General features: G+C 37.2%; 6 protein-coding genes across 6 annotated transcripts; 2 read left to right on the top strand and 4 right to left on the bottom strand.

Moving 5' to 3' along the window:
• Positions 1 to 8656: 8656 nt before the first annotated feature.
• LOC129796691 (uncharacterized) lies at positions 8657 to 9612 on the bottom strand. Its single transcript, XM_055838813.1, has 2 exons — positions 9112 to 9612; positions 8657 to 8947 (listed from the first exon to the last, which is right to left on the bottom strand). The coding sequence occupies exons 1-2, from the start codon at positions 9523 to 9525 to the stop codon at positions 8807 to 8809; spliced, it is 555 nt and encodes a 184-aa protein (XP_055694788.1). The 5' UTR covers positions 9526 to 9612; the 3' UTR covers positions 8657 to 8806.
• A 242-nt stretch (positions 9613 to 9854) lies between these two features.
• Positions 9855 to 10975, bottom strand: LOC129795276 (protein claret segregational-like). Its single transcript, XM_055836362.1, has 3 exons — positions 10810 to 10975; positions 10271 to 10722; positions 9855 to 10214 (listed from the first exon to the last, which is right to left on the bottom strand). Exons 2-3 carry the CDS (start codon positions 10613 to 10615, stop codon positions 9855 to 9857), a joined length of 705 nt encoding a protein of 234 aa, XP_055692337.1. The 5' UTR covers positions 10616 to 10722; positions 10810 to 10975.
• A 1832-nt stretch (positions 10976 to 12807) lies between these two features.
• LOC129796696 (tetraspanin-2A) lies at positions 12808 to 14477 on the top strand. The gene is made up of 4 exons (XM_055838819.1): positions 12808 to 13187; positions 13443 to 13640; positions 13723 to 13902; positions 13986 to 14477. Exons 1-4 carry the CDS (start codon positions 13086 to 13088, stop codon positions 14250 to 14252), a joined length of 747 nt encoding a protein of 248 aa, XP_055694794.1. The 5' UTR covers positions 12808 to 13085; the 3' UTR covers positions 14253 to 14477.
• Positions 14478 to 14626: 149 nt separating this feature from the next.
• Positions 14627 to 16047, bottom strand: LOC129796695 (piRNA biogenesis protein EXD1-like). The gene has a single exon (XM_055838818.1). It carries the CDS (start codon positions 16045 to 16047, stop codon positions 15070 to 15072), a length of 978 nt encoding a protein of 325 aa, XP_055694793.1. The 3' UTR covers positions 14627 to 15069.
• LOC129796697 (vacuolar ATPase assembly integral membrane protein VMA21 homolog) lies at positions 14627 to 16534 on the bottom strand. The gene is made up of 2 exons (XM_055838820.1): positions 16420 to 16534; positions 14627 to 16340 (listed from the first exon to the last, which is right to left on the bottom strand). Exons 1-2 carry the CDS (start codon positions 16441 to 16443, stop codon positions 16062 to 16064), a joined length of 303 nt encoding a protein of 100 aa, XP_055694795.1. The 5' UTR covers positions 16444 to 16534; the 3' UTR covers positions 14627 to 16061.
• A 179-nt stretch (positions 16535 to 16713) lies between these two features.
• Positions 16714 to 17935, top strand: LOC129796694 (vacuolar protein-sorting-associated protein 36). Its single transcript, XM_055838817.1, has one exon. The coding sequence runs from the start codon at positions 16714 to 16716 to the stop codon at positions 17884 to 17886; it is 1173 nt and encodes a 390-aa protein (XP_055694792.1). The 3' UTR covers positions 17887 to 17935.
• Positions 17936 to 18602: the final 667 nt, after the last annotated feature.

Genomic DNA, 18602 nt, shown 5'->3' on the forward strand with positions numbered 1-18602 from the left:
CCAAAATGCAAAGAAATGGCTCTTTTCAGAGCCCCCAAAATTAATTTTATAAAGAATTTATTAAGAATAATTATTCTTTTTTTTTTTTAAATAAAGAAGAATTTATTTTAATTGAAATTTATTAAATAAAATTAAATGATTTTTTTTTATAGAAACTCAATAAAACTCTTTATTTAATGTCTTTTTTTCACCCTGAAAAGGGCGGTTTTCTGTGCGAGATCATGAAATCCGGAGGATGACATGATTGGAGAGAATTTTAAACCTTCTTCTTGCTCTTCTTGGGCAGGAGAACTTCCTGAATGTTGGGAAGATCACCACCCTAAACAATTGTCACGCCAAAGAGCAATTAATTCAGTTCTGTCATTGCGGATGGCCAGCTGGAGATGACGTGGAATTATCCTGGTCTTCTGGTTGTCACGAGCAGCATTTCCCACAAATTCTCGAACTTAAGCAGCCAGATTTTTACCCAAAAGTTCCGGGTCGCTTTGATGAAAAGCAACCATGTTCGTTTAGGGGAAATCTCTCTATAAAAAGAAGATGCAACGAAAAAGAGAATCAGTATTGCGTGCAACTCTGTCGAGTGCACGTCGGTACAATGGGGAGCTTTGGCTCCCAAAATGCAAAGAAATGGCTCTTTTCAGAGCCCCCAAAATTAATTTTATAAAGAATTTATTAAGAATAATTATTCTTTTTTTTTTTTTAAATAAAGAAGAATTTATTTTAATTGAAATTTATTAAATAAAATTAAATGATTTTTTTTTATAGAAACTCAATAAAACTCTTTATTTAATGTCTTTTTTTCACCCTGAAAAGGGCGGTTTTCTGTGCGAGATCATGAAATCCGGAGGATGACATGATTGGAGAGAATTTTAAACCTTCTTCTTGCTCTTCTTGGGCAGGAGAACTTCCTGAATGTTGGGAAGATCACCACCCTAAACAATTGTCACGCCAAAGAGCAATTAATTCAGTTCTGTCATTGCGGATGGCCAGCTGGAGATGACGTGGAATTATCCTGGTCTTCTGGTTGTCACGAGCAGCATTTCCCACAAATTCTCGAACTTAAGCAGCCAGATTTTTACCCAAAAGTTCCGGGTCGCTTTGATGAAAAGCAACCATGTTCGTTTAGGGGAAATCTCTCTATAAAAAGAAGATGCAACGAAAAAGAGAATCAGTATTGCGTGCAACTCTGTCGAGTGCACGTCGGTACAATGGGGAGCTTTGGCTCCCAAAATGCAAAGAAATGGCTCTTTTCAGAGCCCCCAAAATTAATTTTATAAAGAATTTATTAAGAATAATTATTCTTTTTTTTTTTTTAAATAAAGAAGAATTTATTTTAATTGAAATTTATTAAATAAAATTAAATGATTTTTTTTTATAGAAACTCAATAAAACTCTTTATTTAATGTCTTTTTTTCACCCTGAAAAGGGCGGTTTTCTGTGCGAGATCATGAAATCCGGAGGATGACATGATTGGAGAGAATTTTAAACCTTCTTCTTGCTCTTCTTGGGCAGGAGAACTTCCTGAATGTTGGGAAGATCACCACCCTAAACAATTGTCACGCCAAAGAGCAATTAATTCAGTTCTGTCATTGCGGATGGCCAGCTGGAGATGACGTGGAATTATCCTGGTCTTCTGGTTGTCACGAGCAGCATTTCCCACAAATTCTCGAACTTAAGCAGCCAGATTTTTACCCAAAAGTTCCGGGTCGCTTTGATGAAAAGCAACCATGTTCGTTTAGGGGAAATCTCTCTATAAAAAGAAGATGCAACGAAAAAGAGATTCAGTATCGCGTGTGACTCTGTCGAGTGCACGTCGGTACAATGGGGAGCTTTGGCTCCCAAAATGCAAAGAAATGGCTCTTTTCAGAGCCCCCAAAATTAATTTTATAAAGAATTTATTAAGAATAATTATTCTTTTTTTTTTTTTAAATAAAGAAGAATTTATTTTAATTGAAATTTATTAAATAAAATTAAATGATTTTTTTTTATAGAAACTCAATAAAACTCTTTATTTAATGTCTTTTTTTCACCCTGAAAAGGGCGGTTTTCTGTGCGAGATCATGAAATCCGGAGGATGACATGATTGGAGAGAATTTTAAACCTTCTTCTTGCTCTTCTTGGGCAGGAGAACTTCCTGAATGTTGGGAAGATCACCACCCTAAACAATTGTCACGCCAAAGAGCAATTAATTCAGTTCTGTCATTGCGGATGGCCAGCTGGAGATGACGTGGAATTATCCTGGTCTTCTGGTTGTCACGAGCAGCATTTCCCACAAATTCTCGAACTTAAGCAGCCAGATTTTTACCCAAAAGTTCCGGGTCGCTTTGATGAAAAGCAACCATGTTCGTTTAGGGGAAATCTCTCTATAAAAAGAAGATGCAACGAAAAAGAGATTCAGTATCGCGTGTGACTCTGTCGAGTGCACGTCGGTACAATGGGGAGCTTTGGCTCCCAAAATGCAAAGAAATGGCTCTTTTCAGAGCCCCCAAAATTAATTTTATAAAGAATTTATTAAGAATAATTATTCTTTTTTTTTTTTTAAATAAAGAAGAATTTATTTTAATTGAAATTTATTAAATAAAATTAAATGATTTTTTTTTATAGAAACTCAATAAAACTCTTTATTTAATGTCTTTTTTTCACCCTGAAAAGGGCGGTTTTCTGTGCGAGATCATGAAATCCGGAGGATGACATGATTGGAGAGAATTTTAAACCTTCTTCTTGCTCTTCTTGGGCAGGAGAACTTCCTGAATGTTGGGAAGATCACCACCCTAAACAATTGTCACGCCAAAGAGCAATTAATTCAGTTCTGTCATTGCGGATGGCCAGCTGGAGATGACGTGGAATTATCCTGGTCTTCTGGTTGTCACGAGCAGCATTTCCCACAAATTCTCGAACTTAAGCAGCCAGATTTTTACCCAAAAGTTCCGGGTCGCTTTGATGAAAAGCAACCATGTTCGTTTAGGGGAAATCTCTCTATAAAAAGAAGATGCAACGAAAAAGAGAATCAGTATTGCGTGCAACTCTGTCGAGTGCACGTCGGTACAATGGGGAGCTTTGGCTCCCAAAATGCAAAGAAATGGCTCTTTTCAGAGCCCCCAAAATTAATTTTATAAAGAATTTATTAAGAATAATTATTCTTTTTTTTTTTTTAAATAAAGAAGAATTTATTTTAATTGAAATTTATTAAATAAAATTAAATGATTTTTTTTTATAGAAACTCAATAAAACTCTTTATTTAATGTCTTTTTTTCACCCTGAAAAGGGCGGTTTTCTGTGCGAGATCATGAAATCCGGAGGATGACATGATTGGAGAGAATTTTAAACCTTCTTCTTGCTCTTCTTGGGCAGGAGAACTTCCTGAATGTTGGGAAGATCACCACCCTAAACAATTGTCACGCCAAAGAGCAATTAATTCAGTTCTGTCATTGCGGATGGCCAGCTGGAGATGACGTGGAATTATCCTGGTCTTCTGGTTGTCACGAGCAGCATTTCCCACAAATTCTCGAACTTAAGCAGCCAGATTTTTACCCAAAAGTTCCGGGTCGCTTTGATGAAAAGCAACCATGTTCGTTTAGGGGAAATCTCTCTATAAAAAGAAGATGCAACGAAAAAGAGAATCAGTATTGCGTGCAACTCTGTCGAGTGCACGTCGGTACAATGGGGAGCTTTGGCTCCCAAAATGCAAAGAAATGGCTCTTTTCAGAGCCCCCAAAATTAATTTTATAAAGAATTTATTAAGAATAATTATTCTTTTTTTTTTTTTAAATAAAGAAGAATTTATTTTAATTGAAATTTATTAAATAAAATTAAATGATTTTTTTTTATAGAAACTCAATAAAACTCTTTATTTAATGTCTTTTTTTCACCCTGAAAAGGGCGGTTTTCTGTGCGAGATCATGAAATCCGGAGGATGACATGATTGGAGAGAATTTTAAACCTTCTTCTTGCTCTTCTTGGGCAGGAGAACTTCCTGAATGTTGGGAAGATCACCACCCTAAACAATTGTCACGCCAAAGAGCAATTAATTCAGTTCTGTCATTGCGGATGGCCAGCTGGAGATGACGTGGAATTATCCTGGTCTTCTGGTTGTCACGAGCAGCATTTCCCACAAATTCTCGAACTTAAGCAGCCAGATTTTTACCCAAAAGTTCCGGGTCGCTTTGATGAAAAGCAACCATGTTCGTTTAGGGGAAATCTCTCTATAAAAAGAAGATGCAACGAAAAAGAGAATCAGTATTGCGTGCAACTCTGTCGAGTGCACGTCGGTACAATGGGGAGCTTTGGCTCCCAAAATGCAAAGAAATGGCTCTTTTCAGAGCCCCCAAAATTAATTTTATAAAGAATTTATTAAGAATAATTATTCTTTTTTTTTTTTAAATAAAGAAGAATTTATTTTAATTGAAATTTATTAAATAAAATTAAATGATTTTTTTTTATAGAAACTCAATAAAACTCTTTATTTAATGTCTTTTTTTCACCCTGAAAAGGGCGGTTTTCTGTGCGAGATCATGAAATCCGGAGGATGACATGATTGGAGAGAATTTTAAACCTTCTTCTTGCTCTTCTTGGGCAGGAGAACTTCCTGAATGTTGGGAAGATCACCACCCTAAACAATTGTCACGCCAAAGAGCAATTAATTCAGTTCTGTCATTGCGGATGGCCAGCTGGAGATGACGTGGAATTATCCTGGTCTTCTGGTTGTCACGAGCAGCATTTCCCACAAATTCTCGAACTTAAGCAGCCAGATTTTTACCCAAAAGTTCCGGGTCGCTTTGATGAAAAGCAACCATGTTCGTTTAGGGGAAATCTCTCTATAAAAAGAAGATGCAACGAAAAAGAGAATCAGTATTGCGTGCAACTCTGTCGAGTGCACGTCGGTACAATGGGGAGCTTTGGCTCCCAAAATGCAAAGAAATGGCTCTTTTCAGAGCCCCCAAAATTAATTTTATAAAGAATTTATTAAGAATAATTATTCTTTTTTTTTTTTTAAATAAAGAAGAATTTATTTTAATTGAAATTTATTAAATAAAATTAAATGATTTTTTTTTATAGAAACTCAATAAAACTCTTTATTTAATGTCTTTTTTTCACCCTGAAAAGGGCGGTTTTCTGTGCGAGATCATGAAATCCGGAGGATGACATGATTGGAGAGAATTTTAAACCTTCTTCTTGCTCTTCTTGGGCAGGAGAACTTCCTGAATGTTGGGAAGATCACCACCCTAAACAATTGTCACGCCAAAGAGCAATTAATTCAGTTCTGTCATTGCGGATGGCCAGCTGGAGATGACGTGGAATTATCCTGGTCTTCTGGTTGTCACGAGCAGCATTTCCCACAAATTCTCGAACTTAAGCAGCCAGATTTTTACCCAAAAGTTCCGGGTCGCTTTGATGAAAAGCAACCATGTTCGTTTAGGGGAAATCTCTCTATAAAAAGAAGATGCAACGAAAAAGAGAATCAGTATTGCGTGCAACTCTGTCGAGTGCACGTCGGTACAATGGGGAGCTTTGGCTCCCAAAATGCAAAGAAATGGCTCTTTTCAGAGCCCCCAAAATTAATTTTATAAAGAATTTATTAAGAATAATTATTCTTTTTTTTTTTAAATAAAGAAGAATTTATTTTAATTGAAATTTATTAAATAAAATTAAATGATTTTTTTTTATAGAAACTCAATAAAACTCTTTATTTAATGTCTTTTTTTCACCCTGAAAAGGGCGGTTTTCTGTGCGAGATCATGAAATCCGGAGGATGACATGATTGGAGAGAATTTTAAACCTTCTTCTTGCTCTTCTTGGGCAGGAGAACTTCCTGAATGTTGGGAAGATCACCACCCTAAACAATTGTCACGCCAAAGAGCAATTAATTCAGTTCTGTCATTGCGGATGGCCAGCTGGAGATGACGTGGAATTATCCTGGTCTTCTGGTTGTCACGAGCAGCATTTCCCACAAATTCTCGAACTTAAGCAGCCAGATTTTTACCCAAAAGTTCCGGGTCGCTTTGATGAAAAGCAACCATGTTCGTTTAGGGGAAATCTCTCTATAAAAAGAAGATGCAACGAAAAAGAGATTCAGTATCGCGTGCAACTCTGTCGAGTGCACGTCGGTACAATGGGGAGCTTTGGCTCCCAAAATGCAAAGAAATGGCTCTTTTCAGAGCCCCCAAAATTAATTTTATAAAGAATTTATTAAGAATAATTATTCTTTTTTTTTTTTTTAAATAAAGAAGAATTTATTTTAATTGAAATTTATTAAATAAAATTAAATGATTTTTTTTTATAGAAACTCAATAAAACTCTTTATTTAATGTCTTTTTTTCACCCTGAAAAGGGCGGTTTTCTGTGCGAGATCATGAAATCCGGAGGATGACATGATTGGAGAGAATTTTAAACCTTCTTCTTGCTCTTCTTGGGCACTTCCTGAATGTTGGGAAGATCACCACCCTAAACAATTGTCACGCCAAAGAGCAATTAATTCAGTTCTGTCATTGCGGATGGCCAGCTGGAGATGACGTGGAATTATCCTGGTCTTCTGGTTGTCACGAGCAGCATTTCCCACAAATTCTCGAACTTAAGCAGCCAGATTTTTACCCAAAAGTTCCGGGTCGCTTTGATGAAAAGCAACCATGTTCGTTTAGGGGAAATCTCTCTATAAAAAGAAGATGCAACGAAAAAGAGAATCAGTATTGCGTGCAACTCTGTCGAGTGCACGTCGGTACAATGGGGAGCTTTGGCTCCCAAAATGCAAAGAAATGGCTCTTTTCAGAGCCCCCAAAATTAATTTTATAAAGAATTTATTAAGAATAATTATTCTTTTTTTTTTTTTAAATAAAGAAGAATTTATTTTAATTGAAATTTATTAAATAAAATTAAATGATTTTTTTTTATAGAAACTCAATAAAACTCTTTATTTAATGTCTTTTTTTCACCCTGAAAAGGGCGGTTTTCTGTGCGAGATCATGAAATCCGGAGGATGACATGATTGGAGAGAATTTTAAACCTTCTTCTTGCTCTTCTTGGGCACTTCCTGAATGTTGGGAAGATCACCACCCTAAACAATTGTCACGCCAAAGAGCAATTAATTCAGTTCTGTCATTGCGGATGGCCAGCTGGAGATGACGTGGAATTATCCTGGTCTTCTGGTTGTCACGAGCAGCATTTCCCACAAATTCTCGAACTTAAGCAGCCAGATTTTTACCCAAAAGTTCCGGGTCGCTTTGATGAAAAGCAACCATGTTCGTTTAGGGGAAATCTCTCTATAAAAAGAAGATGCAACGAAAAAGAGATTCAGTATCGCGTGTGACTCTGTCGAGTGCACGTCGGTACAATGGGGAGCTTTGGCTCCCAAAATGCAAAGAAATGGCTCTTTTCAGAGCCCCCAAAATTAATTTTATAAAGAATTTATTAAGAATAATTATTCTTTTTTTTTTTTTAAATAAAGAAGAATTTATTTTAATTGAAATTTATTAAATAAAATTAAATGATTTTTTTTTATAGAAACTCAATAAAACTCTTTATTTAATGTCTTTTTTTCACCTTGAAAAGGGCGGTTTTCTGTGCGAGATCATGAAATCCGGAGGATGACATGATTGGAGAGAATTTTAAACCTTCTTGCTCTTCTTGGGCACTTCCTGAATGTTGGGAAGATCACCACCCTAAACAATTGTCACGCCAAAGAGCAATTAATTCAGTTCTGTCATTGCGGATGGCCAGCTGGAGATGACGTGGAATTATCCTGGTCTTCTGGTTGTCACGAGCAGCATTTCCCACAAATTCTCGAACTTAAGCAGCCAGATTTTTACCCAAAAGTTCCGGGTCGCTTTGATGAAAAGCAACCATGTTCGTTTAGGGGAAATCTCTCTATAAAAAGAAGATGCAACGAAAAAGAGAATCAGTATTGCGTGCAACTCTGTCGAGTGCACGTCGGTACAATGGGGAGCTTTGGCTCCCAAAATGCAAAGAAATGGCTCTTTTCAGAGCCCCCAAAATTAATTTTATAAAGAATTTATTAAGAATAATTATTCTTTTTTTTTTTTAAATAAAGAAGAATTTATTTTAATTGAAATTTATTAAATAAAATTAAATGATTTTTTTTTATAGAAACTCAATAAAACTCTTTATTTAATGTCTTTTTTTCACCCTGAAAAGGGCGGTTTTCTGTGCGAGATCATGAAATCCGGAGGATGACATGATTGGAGAGAATTTTAAACCTTCTTCTTGCTCTTCTTGGGCAGGAGAACTTCCTGAATGTTGGGAAGATCACCACCCTAAACAATTGTCACGCCAAAGAGCAATTAATTCAGTTCTGTCATTGCGGATGGCCAGCTGGAGATGACGTGGAATTATCCTGGTCTTCTGGTTGTCACGAGCAGCATTTCCCACAAATTCTCGAACTTAAGCAGCCAGATTTTTACCCAAAAGTTCCGGGTCGCTTTGATGAAAAGCAACCATGTTCGTTTAGGGGAAAGTTCTCTATAAAAAGAAGATGCAACGAAAAAGAGATTCAGTATCGCGTGTGACTCTGTCGAGTGCACGTCGGTACAATGGGGAGCTTTTGGCTCCCAAAATGAGTAAAAATGGCTCTTTTCAGAGCCGTCAAAATTATTTTTTAAGAGTTCAAATGAATAATTAAATTTTTTTTTAAATATTAAAAAAAGAATTTATTAATTAAAAATTTATTTTTAATGGTTTTTTTTCATAGAAGTTCATCATAATTCCTTTATTAAATGTCTTTTTTTGCCCTGAAAAGGGCATTTTTTGGTACAAAAACCATGTAATCCGGAGGATGACATGATTTTAGAGAATTTTTTCAGGCGCCCCTTGCTGAATCCACATACATCGCAGAGGAATTTCTTCTCTTTTGTCTGCACCAGAAATTCACGCAGAAGTTGCTCAACTCTCCAGGCTGTTCCATCTGCTTCTTCGTAATTTCCTTCACGTCGTCATTTGCCTTTGTGAGGTGGATAATTTTTGCATGAAACACTTCATTCTTGTTCTGAAGAGCTCACTGAGATTGATCAGAGGAGCATCTTGGGCATTTGATGAGAAATTGAGACTTCTATTAACTGCCGGGGTGGAAGTCTCAAAATCCCTCGATCCCCTCATCCTCCTTACCCATTGATTCTGTGTGCCTCTGCAGTGCATTGTGTGTGCCTTCTCATGCTGCAAATCCCCCCTCGGAATCGTCTCAAAATCTCCACTCCTGCCCAGGGATTGAAGATCTCCCATTGAAATGTCACTGAGATTGATTATAGACTTCCCCGATTGCTTTCCAGGTGTTCTCTCAGCTCCGTGATCCTTCAGAAATAAATCAATCTCACGCAGAAAGAACACCGAACCCTCAATTCGTTCACTCAGCTGCTGCCCCACTTGCCAATGTTCAGGATATGCGTACTCCAAGGCTTCCTGCTTTTCCTGGAACTCTGTTTCACTGCTAAAAGGGGAATTCCGGGTAGATTCCTCCGGATCTTGCAGAAGAAAGAAATCAGGTGGAATCAGAAGAAGTACTTCCGTGTCATCTGACTTCATTTCCTGTTGCCGCAGTGGCAGGAAGTGCAAGAAGGCATTTTTTCCGGGTGTTTCAAACAAGTTCTCTTGTGCTTCACAAATCCTAATCTTTCTGGGATTGTTTTTGGAGATTTCCAGGATATTTTGACGCTTTTTTGCACCGGAAATTGCAAAAAAAAAACTTTTTTTTGTTAAATTGTTTAAACCAAAACCATAAACAAACCTGAAGTTGGCCGCACAATTTGAATGGAAAACCGTTAAAAACGGAAACTTTGAAAATATTGGAAATAAAAAACAATAATTTTTAGTTAATTTTATTAAAAAATTAATAGATTTAGCTGAAATTTGTATTAAAAATAAAATTTAGGCGCTGCTGGTGGCCACATGATGACATTTGTGAGCTCACTGAGGCTCCTGTTGATCTTCTTTGTCTCCTCCATTCGGGTGCTGGTCTTCGGGAACTCTAATCCTGCGAGGTCCACAAGATTAACGGTTCCAACACACTTTTCCTGCTTCCCCACGTGCACTCCAATCAGCTGTAGGCGCGTAATTGCGTGTGGGGAGCGCGATGAACGTTCATTGCCAACCGTGCAGGCTGTTGCTCGATTGTGCTTGGCAGCATCCATCAATGCCCTCAATTGTTGCCCATTCTCAACAATCTTCTCCGTTATGTTGCTCACATAAACATCCGTTTTGCTTGATGCGCTGATCTGTAAGAAAAATTAGATAAAAAAAATAGAAAAGGGAAGAAGAAAAGTCAACTCACCATGCGGATTTCCAAGTCAGTCGCCTTCGGATTGAGAAGATCATAGAGGACCTCATTGTAGATCTCCAGGAAGGTTGCCCGGATCTCATACTCCCGGGTAATTCTCTTGTAATTCTTCACGGAATCAAAAAGAAGGTCAATGGTACGCGGAATAACGCCCAATTCACCCTCAGTACCCTCCATTGTGAAGGTCTTCCCAGAGCCCGTCTGTTTGTACGTGAAAATGCACACATTGTACCCATCCAGGGCAGATTGAATCAACGGAGTGACATTCTCAAAGACATCACTTTGCGATGTGAGGGGATGGAAACATTCCGTCCGTTGTCCCTTATTCTTGGGGTCCATGCTCGTAATTTCCAGAGACGCCTCATCGATGTACCTACATCCGCACAGACTTCTTTCAGTCTCGCACTCTAGTGCTGGACGAACCCTTCCATTTGAATGGTGGAATCCTGGCATAAGAAAGGACAATGATTTATTAGCAAAAGAACTGCCATGGGGGCCTCCAAGAGGCTCATAAAAAAGCTAAGAAAACTAACCTGATTCTTGGAGATAACGGCACACCCAGGAAGTTTACTCTTGCCTATTACTCTAAAACACTCACAGGTGCATCCTCTGGTTACCACAGATGCCACAAATGGGGGATTTTTGCACAGATTTGCAAGAAATTCTGAGATTTTTGAGCGAATAAAATGTTTTGTGGCGTCCCGTCAGAAAAGTTTGACGACATGGACGACATGTGTTTACCATACATAACCGGTGGGACCATATTTGAGTGGCTAATACAAAAATTGTAGTGAAAAAAAAAAATACTGCGTGATTGATTAAAATGAAATGCAATATTTTCTCAACTTATTCTTTATTTAATTCAAATTCTCTTGATTTCCCGCCAAGCTCACTAAAGTTTCAAAAAGCTCCGCTGAAAGCTTTTGGCACTGTTGGCTGAGAAGAGGTGAAACGCACCCATTACACAATTGACACAGTTTGAATCTCTTACATAAAACAGATCTTTCACATCAAATTTTCTAAAAGCTGGGCTTGTTTGCTAGTTTGAAATGATAATTTTCCAATACAAAACGTGCCGTGTAGATCAGAAAATTAATTCACCATTCCACTTCAATAAAATAAAGAACTCGCTGAAACACATACAATTAAACATTGAAACACGATTGCAATATGTTTTAACAGTCAAAATCAAAATTAAAAAAAAAAACGTTTCAGTTCAAAAACTCTTTTTAACGATTTTAATCTTTATAATTTTCTTTTATTAAAAGGTGCATCAACATTCTTAGTTGTTTTCATAATATAAACTCTATTTTTTTTTCGTTTGATAGCCATGAAAAGGACTGTTTGTTTGTATTAAAATGGAGTTTTTTTTATTTTAATTTTTTTACGCCATATGGGCCATAAACTTGAAGATTTGTCTCATGCAATCAGCCAATTTGCGTCAAATTCCCATGAAACTCATCAATTCTGCACGGGTGTTCTTGTAGAATGTAGTCCATCTTTTGTAGTTCCCTAGACCATGTTAATCCACCCTTCTGGATAATGTGTGCGGCGGATTTCTGTAAATTACCTATAGCACTGCAGCCAAATTCATTACTTCTCAAAAAATAAAATTAGTCTTCTGTGCCAAGGAAGAATGAAAAGCATTTCCTTCGTAATCACGAATTTTCTTCCCATACTTTGTGAAGAATTTCTCTGGAGATGTGGTTGATCTGGCTGCAGATGAATGAGAAGAGATTTTCCACGGGATCCCGATTAAGGACACGAAACCCATGAAAATGAATTGTTGTCGTTGTAAAATGATTATGTGATATGCACCCGTTTGTATAAAGTTCATTGAAGTTTACATCTAGTCTGAAATACTTATATAGATCTTCGTAATATTCAGCTGCACGATCATCATCGAGAATTGTGAAGGATCCATTATTTATTGGTGAGCTTTATTTACTTACTAGCTGGTGGCAATTTTATTTCCGTGCTTTGGAAAAAAACTTCTCAAACTGTTCTCGTGGAAAAATCCAGGATTTTCTTGAGTGCATGTGAGAACGCAGAAAAAGAAGATAATTTTAGCCAAAAGCTTAATCCACAAATCATTGCAAATTGCATTAAAAGATTGAGGTAGGTTGAATTATTATTTTAAGACAGTATTGAAATATTTCTTTATAAATAAATTCTCTATAAATCGTGATTGAAATATTTCTTCTGTATGTTCAATGAATTAATACCTATATTTACTTTAAGTTAGCTTCAAAAAGCTTTTATCTTATTAATACAGTTGTAACCCTATCCTATATAGTTAAGCTTGTCGTCGCAATTATGTGTGATAGTAAACAAAATTTATCTTTTTGGTGGGAAATTGTTCATTGAGTCTTCTGCGTTTAGGATTCATGTGGATTCCAAGAACATGGATGACTACACCTTGCGTACCTACATAAAGCTACTTACCAATACAATTGAATTGAACAATTTTGCTCTGTCTCTTTTACGCCATGATATCTTATCTTGTGAAATAGCACTGATAAGAACACCCGAAGCCTCAATTTGTGTGGAAAAAGGCGAGATAATTTTAGGGCGAGGCGACGATTTCACCTGCTAAGCGCGAGTCATATTTTCCCAACTCTTACCAGTTCTAGATTGCAAGGTGCAAAGTGATTGTCTTACATTACCTCTGTGCTGGGCTGTGCAAAAGAAAAGGATTTTTATAAATTATAAATATCTTGTTTTGTTGTACAGTGAGTGGATTGTGTTAGGAAATAAAAAAAAGAGGAATTAACAAATAAAAAAGAAAAGCAAAGAAAGTGTTAAAAGGATGGCGGGAAAGGGCCAAGGACAGGGTGAGAATGCTGCAAAGTTGGAGAATCAGATAGCCTGCATCAAGTACACGATATTCTGCTTTAATATTTGTGCATGGGTAAGAGAAATTCTTTTTTTTTTAACAATATTTTCGACAATTTTGGGTGGTATTAGAAGAAAAATAAATTCCTACGCCCATGATTCGTATTTGCCTCACTCCACTTTTGGCCCTTATCTTATCAAAATCCATTTACCCGCGGAGGAATGATTGTGGGGGCATTGGGAAATAATGTGCTAACGATATGATTTCATCCACTTGCAAAGTTTTTTTCCTGGAACATTTTTGATGAATAAGTTCCTTTTTTTCATGAAGATGGTAGCTGCTGCTCTCTTCGCTCTAACAGTTTGGATACGAGCAGAACCCGGATTTGCCGATTGGGTGGATATCCTCGAAATTCATGCATATTACATTGGGATCTACATTCTCATTGGTGTGAGCATTATTGTTATGATTTCATCTTTCCTTGGATGCTGTAGTGCTCTAATGGAACACACAGTTGCGCTATATATGGTAAATTATATTATGAACTACATATGTATATGCGGTATATGCTTTTAATTTTATCATGGAAATTTTTTTTGTTCAATTTCAGTTCATCGGCACACAGGGCTTTTGCTTCCTGGTAGGGACGATTGGTGCAGCAATCCTTCTCAGTTTCAGCACAATTGGTTCATTTGTCCAGCCAATGATCTACGATACAATCACACGACTCATCATGGCATCGTCCCATCATCAACCATCACGAGATATCTTAAAGATGATACAAGAATCTGTAAGACTAATCTTTTTTTTCCTTTCTTTACATTCACAAATTCCCAGATTTATTTTTAAATTTTTAATTAACATCCTTCTCAGATTGGTTGCTGTGGTGCTGATGGTCCTAATGATTACATTGTTCTCAAACATCCCCTACCCCGAGAATGCAGAGACTCTGTCACCGGAAATGCCTTCTTTCATGGATGTGTAGATGAACTAACGTGGTTCTTGGAGGATAAATCTGGATGGGTAGCTGGTCTGGCGATGGCTCTTGCTCTAATGCACGTAATAAATGGTGTTATGAGTATGGTGCTTGTGCAGGCGCTGAAGAAAGAAGAGGATGAAGCACGCACGTACAGACACTAAATTTTGAGAAATCTTTCTTTTCTTTTCTATTCAATATAATTGTAAAATTAATTAATTGCTCAAAGAATCCATTTTTAGAAGACATAGCAGATATCATCATTCCCGTGCGAAGGATTGCATTACACAACTGACCGTTGATTCATGACACACAAAACTGAAACATTGTATTCATGATTTTTATATTATAATCTGGGCGAATAAAGACCACGTTTTATGGTAAACCCATGCAAAGAGTAATTATTTCTGACATGGTGATTTTTTTTTGAAAACTTTTTTATGCAAAATCTAGAAATTCTTTGTCACTGTTCATCAGTTTCAGAACACTTTAGCGATTATTGGTTGTATGATTTACATACATTTGCAATAAAAGAAGCTTTTAAAGTTCATGTACTAGATCAATTTATTGTATGGTTTAAGAACAATATAATTCAAAATGAACTAAAGGGCAAAATATAGTAAGTAGAAACACTCAATAAAAAAAAAGTTTGATAGATTTTACAAGAGACTTTACAAACCGTTAAGACTAGTTTTTGTGGTTTTCATGTACTGTATTGAAAAAAAAAAAAAACATTTTAAATCTATGAGAACTTTTCTGGACATTGTAGGTAATTGGATTTTACAATTTTGTGTAAAAATACGTGTTAAATTCTACCGCGGTGTAGGAAATTTCAATTACTTCAAGTTTGTCGAAAGAAAATTTGGAAAAAATTTTTAATTTTGATAGAATATCAAGGTTCAAGTGTTTGAAGCTAAAATTATCGATCCTCGAAATACTAAAATGAAATTAATACAAATGAAAGGAAAATTATGTATGTACTCAAAACAATTCAAATTTCTGAAGCCATTCCTGGTAATTTTTTGTTCCCACCCTAACAGCGACAAAAGCGGGATCATCATGCTGCGAAATGCCATCTTGGTATGCTCGGCAGGCGTTGTAGTACCGCTTTAAGAGAGCTTCCTGGAGAATTTCATTGAGATGATGCAGGTAAGCCACCTGTTTTGCTGCCAGGGCACACTGTTCCAATTCCAATGGGCGTCTCATGAATAAAGCCTCTTCTTTCTCCGTAAGATTTGACATGGGTAGCTTCAAGTGCTCCTCGATGCATTCACTAACAGTTATTAATTTCGTAGATGCGGTTACGGAAGTATGAGCAATCCATGTATCACTGACAGTTGACAATGTGATACCGTGATTGAGAAAGTAATCGTTTAGGGCACAGCTGTCGTGAATGATTTTCTGGGGTTTTCGTGCTTCGAGAAGTTCCTTTACTTCACATGGAATTTTGCCTAAATTCATTAAATCCACAACGTAGATCCTTCGAGGGGAACCAAGAATAAGGAGGGAACCTCGTGAAAATCTCCCTTTGCGCCCTCCAATCACATCTACGGCAATTTTGCCACAAACAAAGGCTTGAGCCTTAAGTTCTTCAATTGCTTGGAAGTACTTCTTGTCGATCTGCGTAATGTACTCAAAATTGCAAATTATCATCTGAATATTTTGGACTTCTTCCTCCGTGAGAACAACACTTATATTGTTGCTGTTCGAGATTGTGGATTCGCTGCTACTGTTGTGCTCTTTGACATCCTCTGAATTATTTGCAAATCTATGAATGCTAATGATGTCACGTACCGGGAATGTTGCAGAGCGTGTGTAGTATTTCATGGTGTTGAAATCCTTTACATTCTTTATGAATATGGACTTCATTCTTGAATCGTAACGCTGAAATTCACCATAGAGTTTCTTCTTTTCCAACTCTACCAGCACCGTTTGCCCCCGGAACTCCTCGTAATCCATCCTTCTCTACTTTTCTAATCTTCCTTGGTTGTATGTAATCGCCCTGGGGCACTCTCAGTCTCAAAGTACGCGCGGTATATGTAGCAAAAGAGGGCTATATGCAAAGCAATTACAGCCACAACTGCAGAGTAGATGTTGCTAGAAATTTGCGACAATTGAAAGTATCCGTCAAATATGAAGTGCTTTGAGATGAAAAATCCAATAATTGGCAGCAAAATTATGAGCAAACAGTAAAATAAGACTGTAAAGAATACTGAGAAATTGGGCGATGATCCCGATGATCCTGAATCACCCTGAAACACATAGAAAAAAATATAACCGCTAACCTTAGCCCAAGTATTGTCATGTGACTTGTTCAAGAGTTTTTCTTACCTTTGTTTTATTTTTCTTTGACATTGATCAATTTTCCAGACAATGTTACACACAAAATAATAATGAAAATCAAGGAATGATTAATTAATTACTTTTTCTTAAATCTGTGATTTGATTAGGAAAATTATATCCTTTCGTCTTTTTTATTGGTTATCATAAAACACTGACCTGACATCTCTTCTTCTTCTTCTCTATAATAAAGGTTCATCTAATGAGGTTATGTGAGTCAAAAAAAAGAAAACATTGATTTTAGTTTTCACTTTTTTTCCCTTTGAACGATTAAGAAGTGCATAAATGAATCACTTTGAATACAGAGAAGCACGCCTTGGACAAACTGAACAGTTTGTATCCAAGGAGAAGAATATAAAGCTTTACGATGGTGAGGAGAAGACAAACTTTGAAGAGGGTGAAGTTGTACTGACATCTCATCGACTCTTCTGGGGACGTCCTGGTCAGATTGCCCAAGGAATGCGTGTCCTGTGTCTGCATCTGAAGTATGTGGAAAATTTGGATGAAGAGATAGCGAGTTCGTTTATATTTGGCAAGAAGAAACGTGTAATTGTGCAACTTAAACCTCTTGAAGCAGACAAAGCTCCGGGGCCAATGGATTACAGCACAGCGAGTTATATTAAGCTATCCGGAAAGAATGGAATAGAAGAGGCTTTTATTCTGGCCCTACAGGAGACCGTGGCAGCTCGCCTATGGAACGTAGATGGAGGGAGCAGTAGTGAGAATTCTCCTGAGAAAAAGCCAGGAATAAAACTACGAACAGGAATTGTTGGAATAGAAAGGGGTATTCAGCAGAAACAAAAACAAACAGATGAGAGTATTGCTGTGGCATTTCAAGATTTGAAGAAACTCATGGGAATGGCTCGGGAAATGGTAACAGTGTCAAAGGGTATTGCTGCCAAGATTAGAAATCACGATGGTGATATCAGTGAAGACGAAACCATTCGTTTTAAGTCCTATTTGATGAGCTTGGGCATTGATGATCCTGTAACACGAGGGAATTTCACAACGAACATCGAGTACTTTCAGAGCCTTTCCCAACAGATTACACAGATGCTTTTGGACTCCATCACCGAAGCAGGTGGCATGATGAGTCTTGCGGATGTATATTGTCGCGTCAACAGAGCCAGGGGATTTGAACTACTCTCACCGGAGGATCTCCTAGGTGCATGTCAACTAATGCAAGGACCCATAAGACTTAGGCAATTCCCTAGTGGGGCAATGGTTCTCCAACTTGATTCCCACAACGATGAGATTGTCATGGAGGAAACAGAACAACATATTCGTGAAGAGGGTTCACTCACTGTGGAACATTTTGCCAGGAATAAGAAAATTTCAGTTCTCCTTGCGCAGGAAAGGCTTTTCACGGCTGAACGTGCTGGTAAAATATGCCGTGACGAGTCCTTAGAGGGACTGAGATTCTTCCCAAATCTTTTTTTGTTACAATGTGCACGATAAAAAAAATATAGTATTGAATTATTAATAAAAAATTGTTATATTGAAAAAATCTTCTCTAATAAATAAATGATTTCGGTATAGAGTTTACTGATACCAAGCGATTTACACCAACGACATTCATTTTCCCCCCAGAACCCCCCTTCATAGCGCCCCCATATAAATTTCATATGCTTCTTTGATTGACTACTTTTTGAATTTGGCGCCCTTTTTGGAACATTTTGTGGAAGAGAAAATGAGACGGATGCATTTCACAGCTATCCGTCTCCTTCACACATTAAGTTTTTCGCAATTTTCTCGCGTTTTCGACCGAATTTCCCAGCGAAATTGAGTTTTTCATTACCAAGAAGAAACTTTTGAATTTTTGGCATCAAGAATTCCAAAAGTCACGAAAAAAAGTGCGTGTAAAATCCCCAACCGTCAAAATTTCCGCGGACCCCAAATTTCGCACAGAGGGGCTCCCCGGAGACTCAGGAGCACCCGTAAGTGTCACAGCAGCCTCAAAAATGTGTTTTGTGAGAAAAAATTGGCGGAAAAACAAGAAAACTCGCATTTTTGTAAAAAAAAAAGTTCGTTAAAGTTTAATTTTTTTCGCACAACTATCCCTGAAAGTCCTGCACAGAATATGGCCACCACCACCGGTTCTCAACATTTTGCTATAAATGCTATAAATTGACCAGAAGCGCCCTCATCTTCAATAAGGCCTATAGTGGTGACTT

The sequence above is a fragment of the Lutzomyia longipalpis genome, chromosome 4 (assembly GCF_024334085.1).
Source record: "Lutzomyia longipalpis isolate SR_M1_2022 chromosome 4, ASM2433408v1".
Classification (NCBI taxonomy): Eukaryota; Metazoa; Arthropoda; class Insecta; order Diptera; family Psychodidae; genus Lutzomyia; species Lutzomyia longipalpis.

Bases quoted from the DNA above. Each gene is read 5' to 3' on its own strand.
- LOC129796697 (XM_055838820.1), bottom strand. From the start codon at position 16,443: ATGTCAAAGAAAAATAAAACAAAG. The intron at 16,341-16,419 runs GTAAGAAAAACT...TATGTGTTTCAG, and splicing joins CAAAGAAAAATAAAACAAAG to GGTGATTCAGGATCATCGGG.
- LOC129796695 (XM_055838818.1), bottom strand. From the start codon at position 16,047: ATGGATTACGAGGAGTTCCGGGGGCAAACGGTGCTGGTAGAGTTGGAA.
- LOC129796694 (XM_055838817.1), top strand. From the start codon at position 16,714: ATGAATCACTTTGAATACAGAGAAGCACGCCTTGGACAAACTGAACAG.
- LOC129796691 (XM_055838813.1), bottom strand. From the start codon at position 9,525: ATGAAGTCAGATGACACGGAAGTACTTCTTCTGATTCCACCTGATTTC. The intron at 8,948-9,111 runs GTAAGGAGGATG...CACCTCACAAAG, and splicing joins GAGGCACACAGAATCAATGG to GCAAATGACGACGTGAAGGA.
- LOC129795276 (XM_055836362.1), bottom strand. From the start codon at position 10,615: ATGGACCCCAAGAATAAGGGACAACGGACGGAATGTTTCCATCCCCTC. The intron at 10,215-10,270 runs GTGAGTTGACTT...TTTTTCTTACAG, and splicing joins CTGACTTGGAAATCCGCATG to ATCAGCGCATCAAGCAAAAC.
- LOC129796696 (XM_055838819.1), top strand. From the start codon at position 13,086: ATGGCGGGAAAGGGCCAAGGACAGGGTGAGAATGCTGCAAAGTTGGAG. The intron at 13,641-13,722 runs GTAAATTATATT...GTTCAATTTCAG, and splicing joins ACACAGTTGCGCTATATATG to TTCATCGGCACACAGGGCTT. The intron at 13,903-13,985 runs GTAAGACTAATC...CATCCTTCTCAG, and splicing joins TAAAGATGATACAAGAATCT to ATTGGTTGCTGTGGTGCTGA.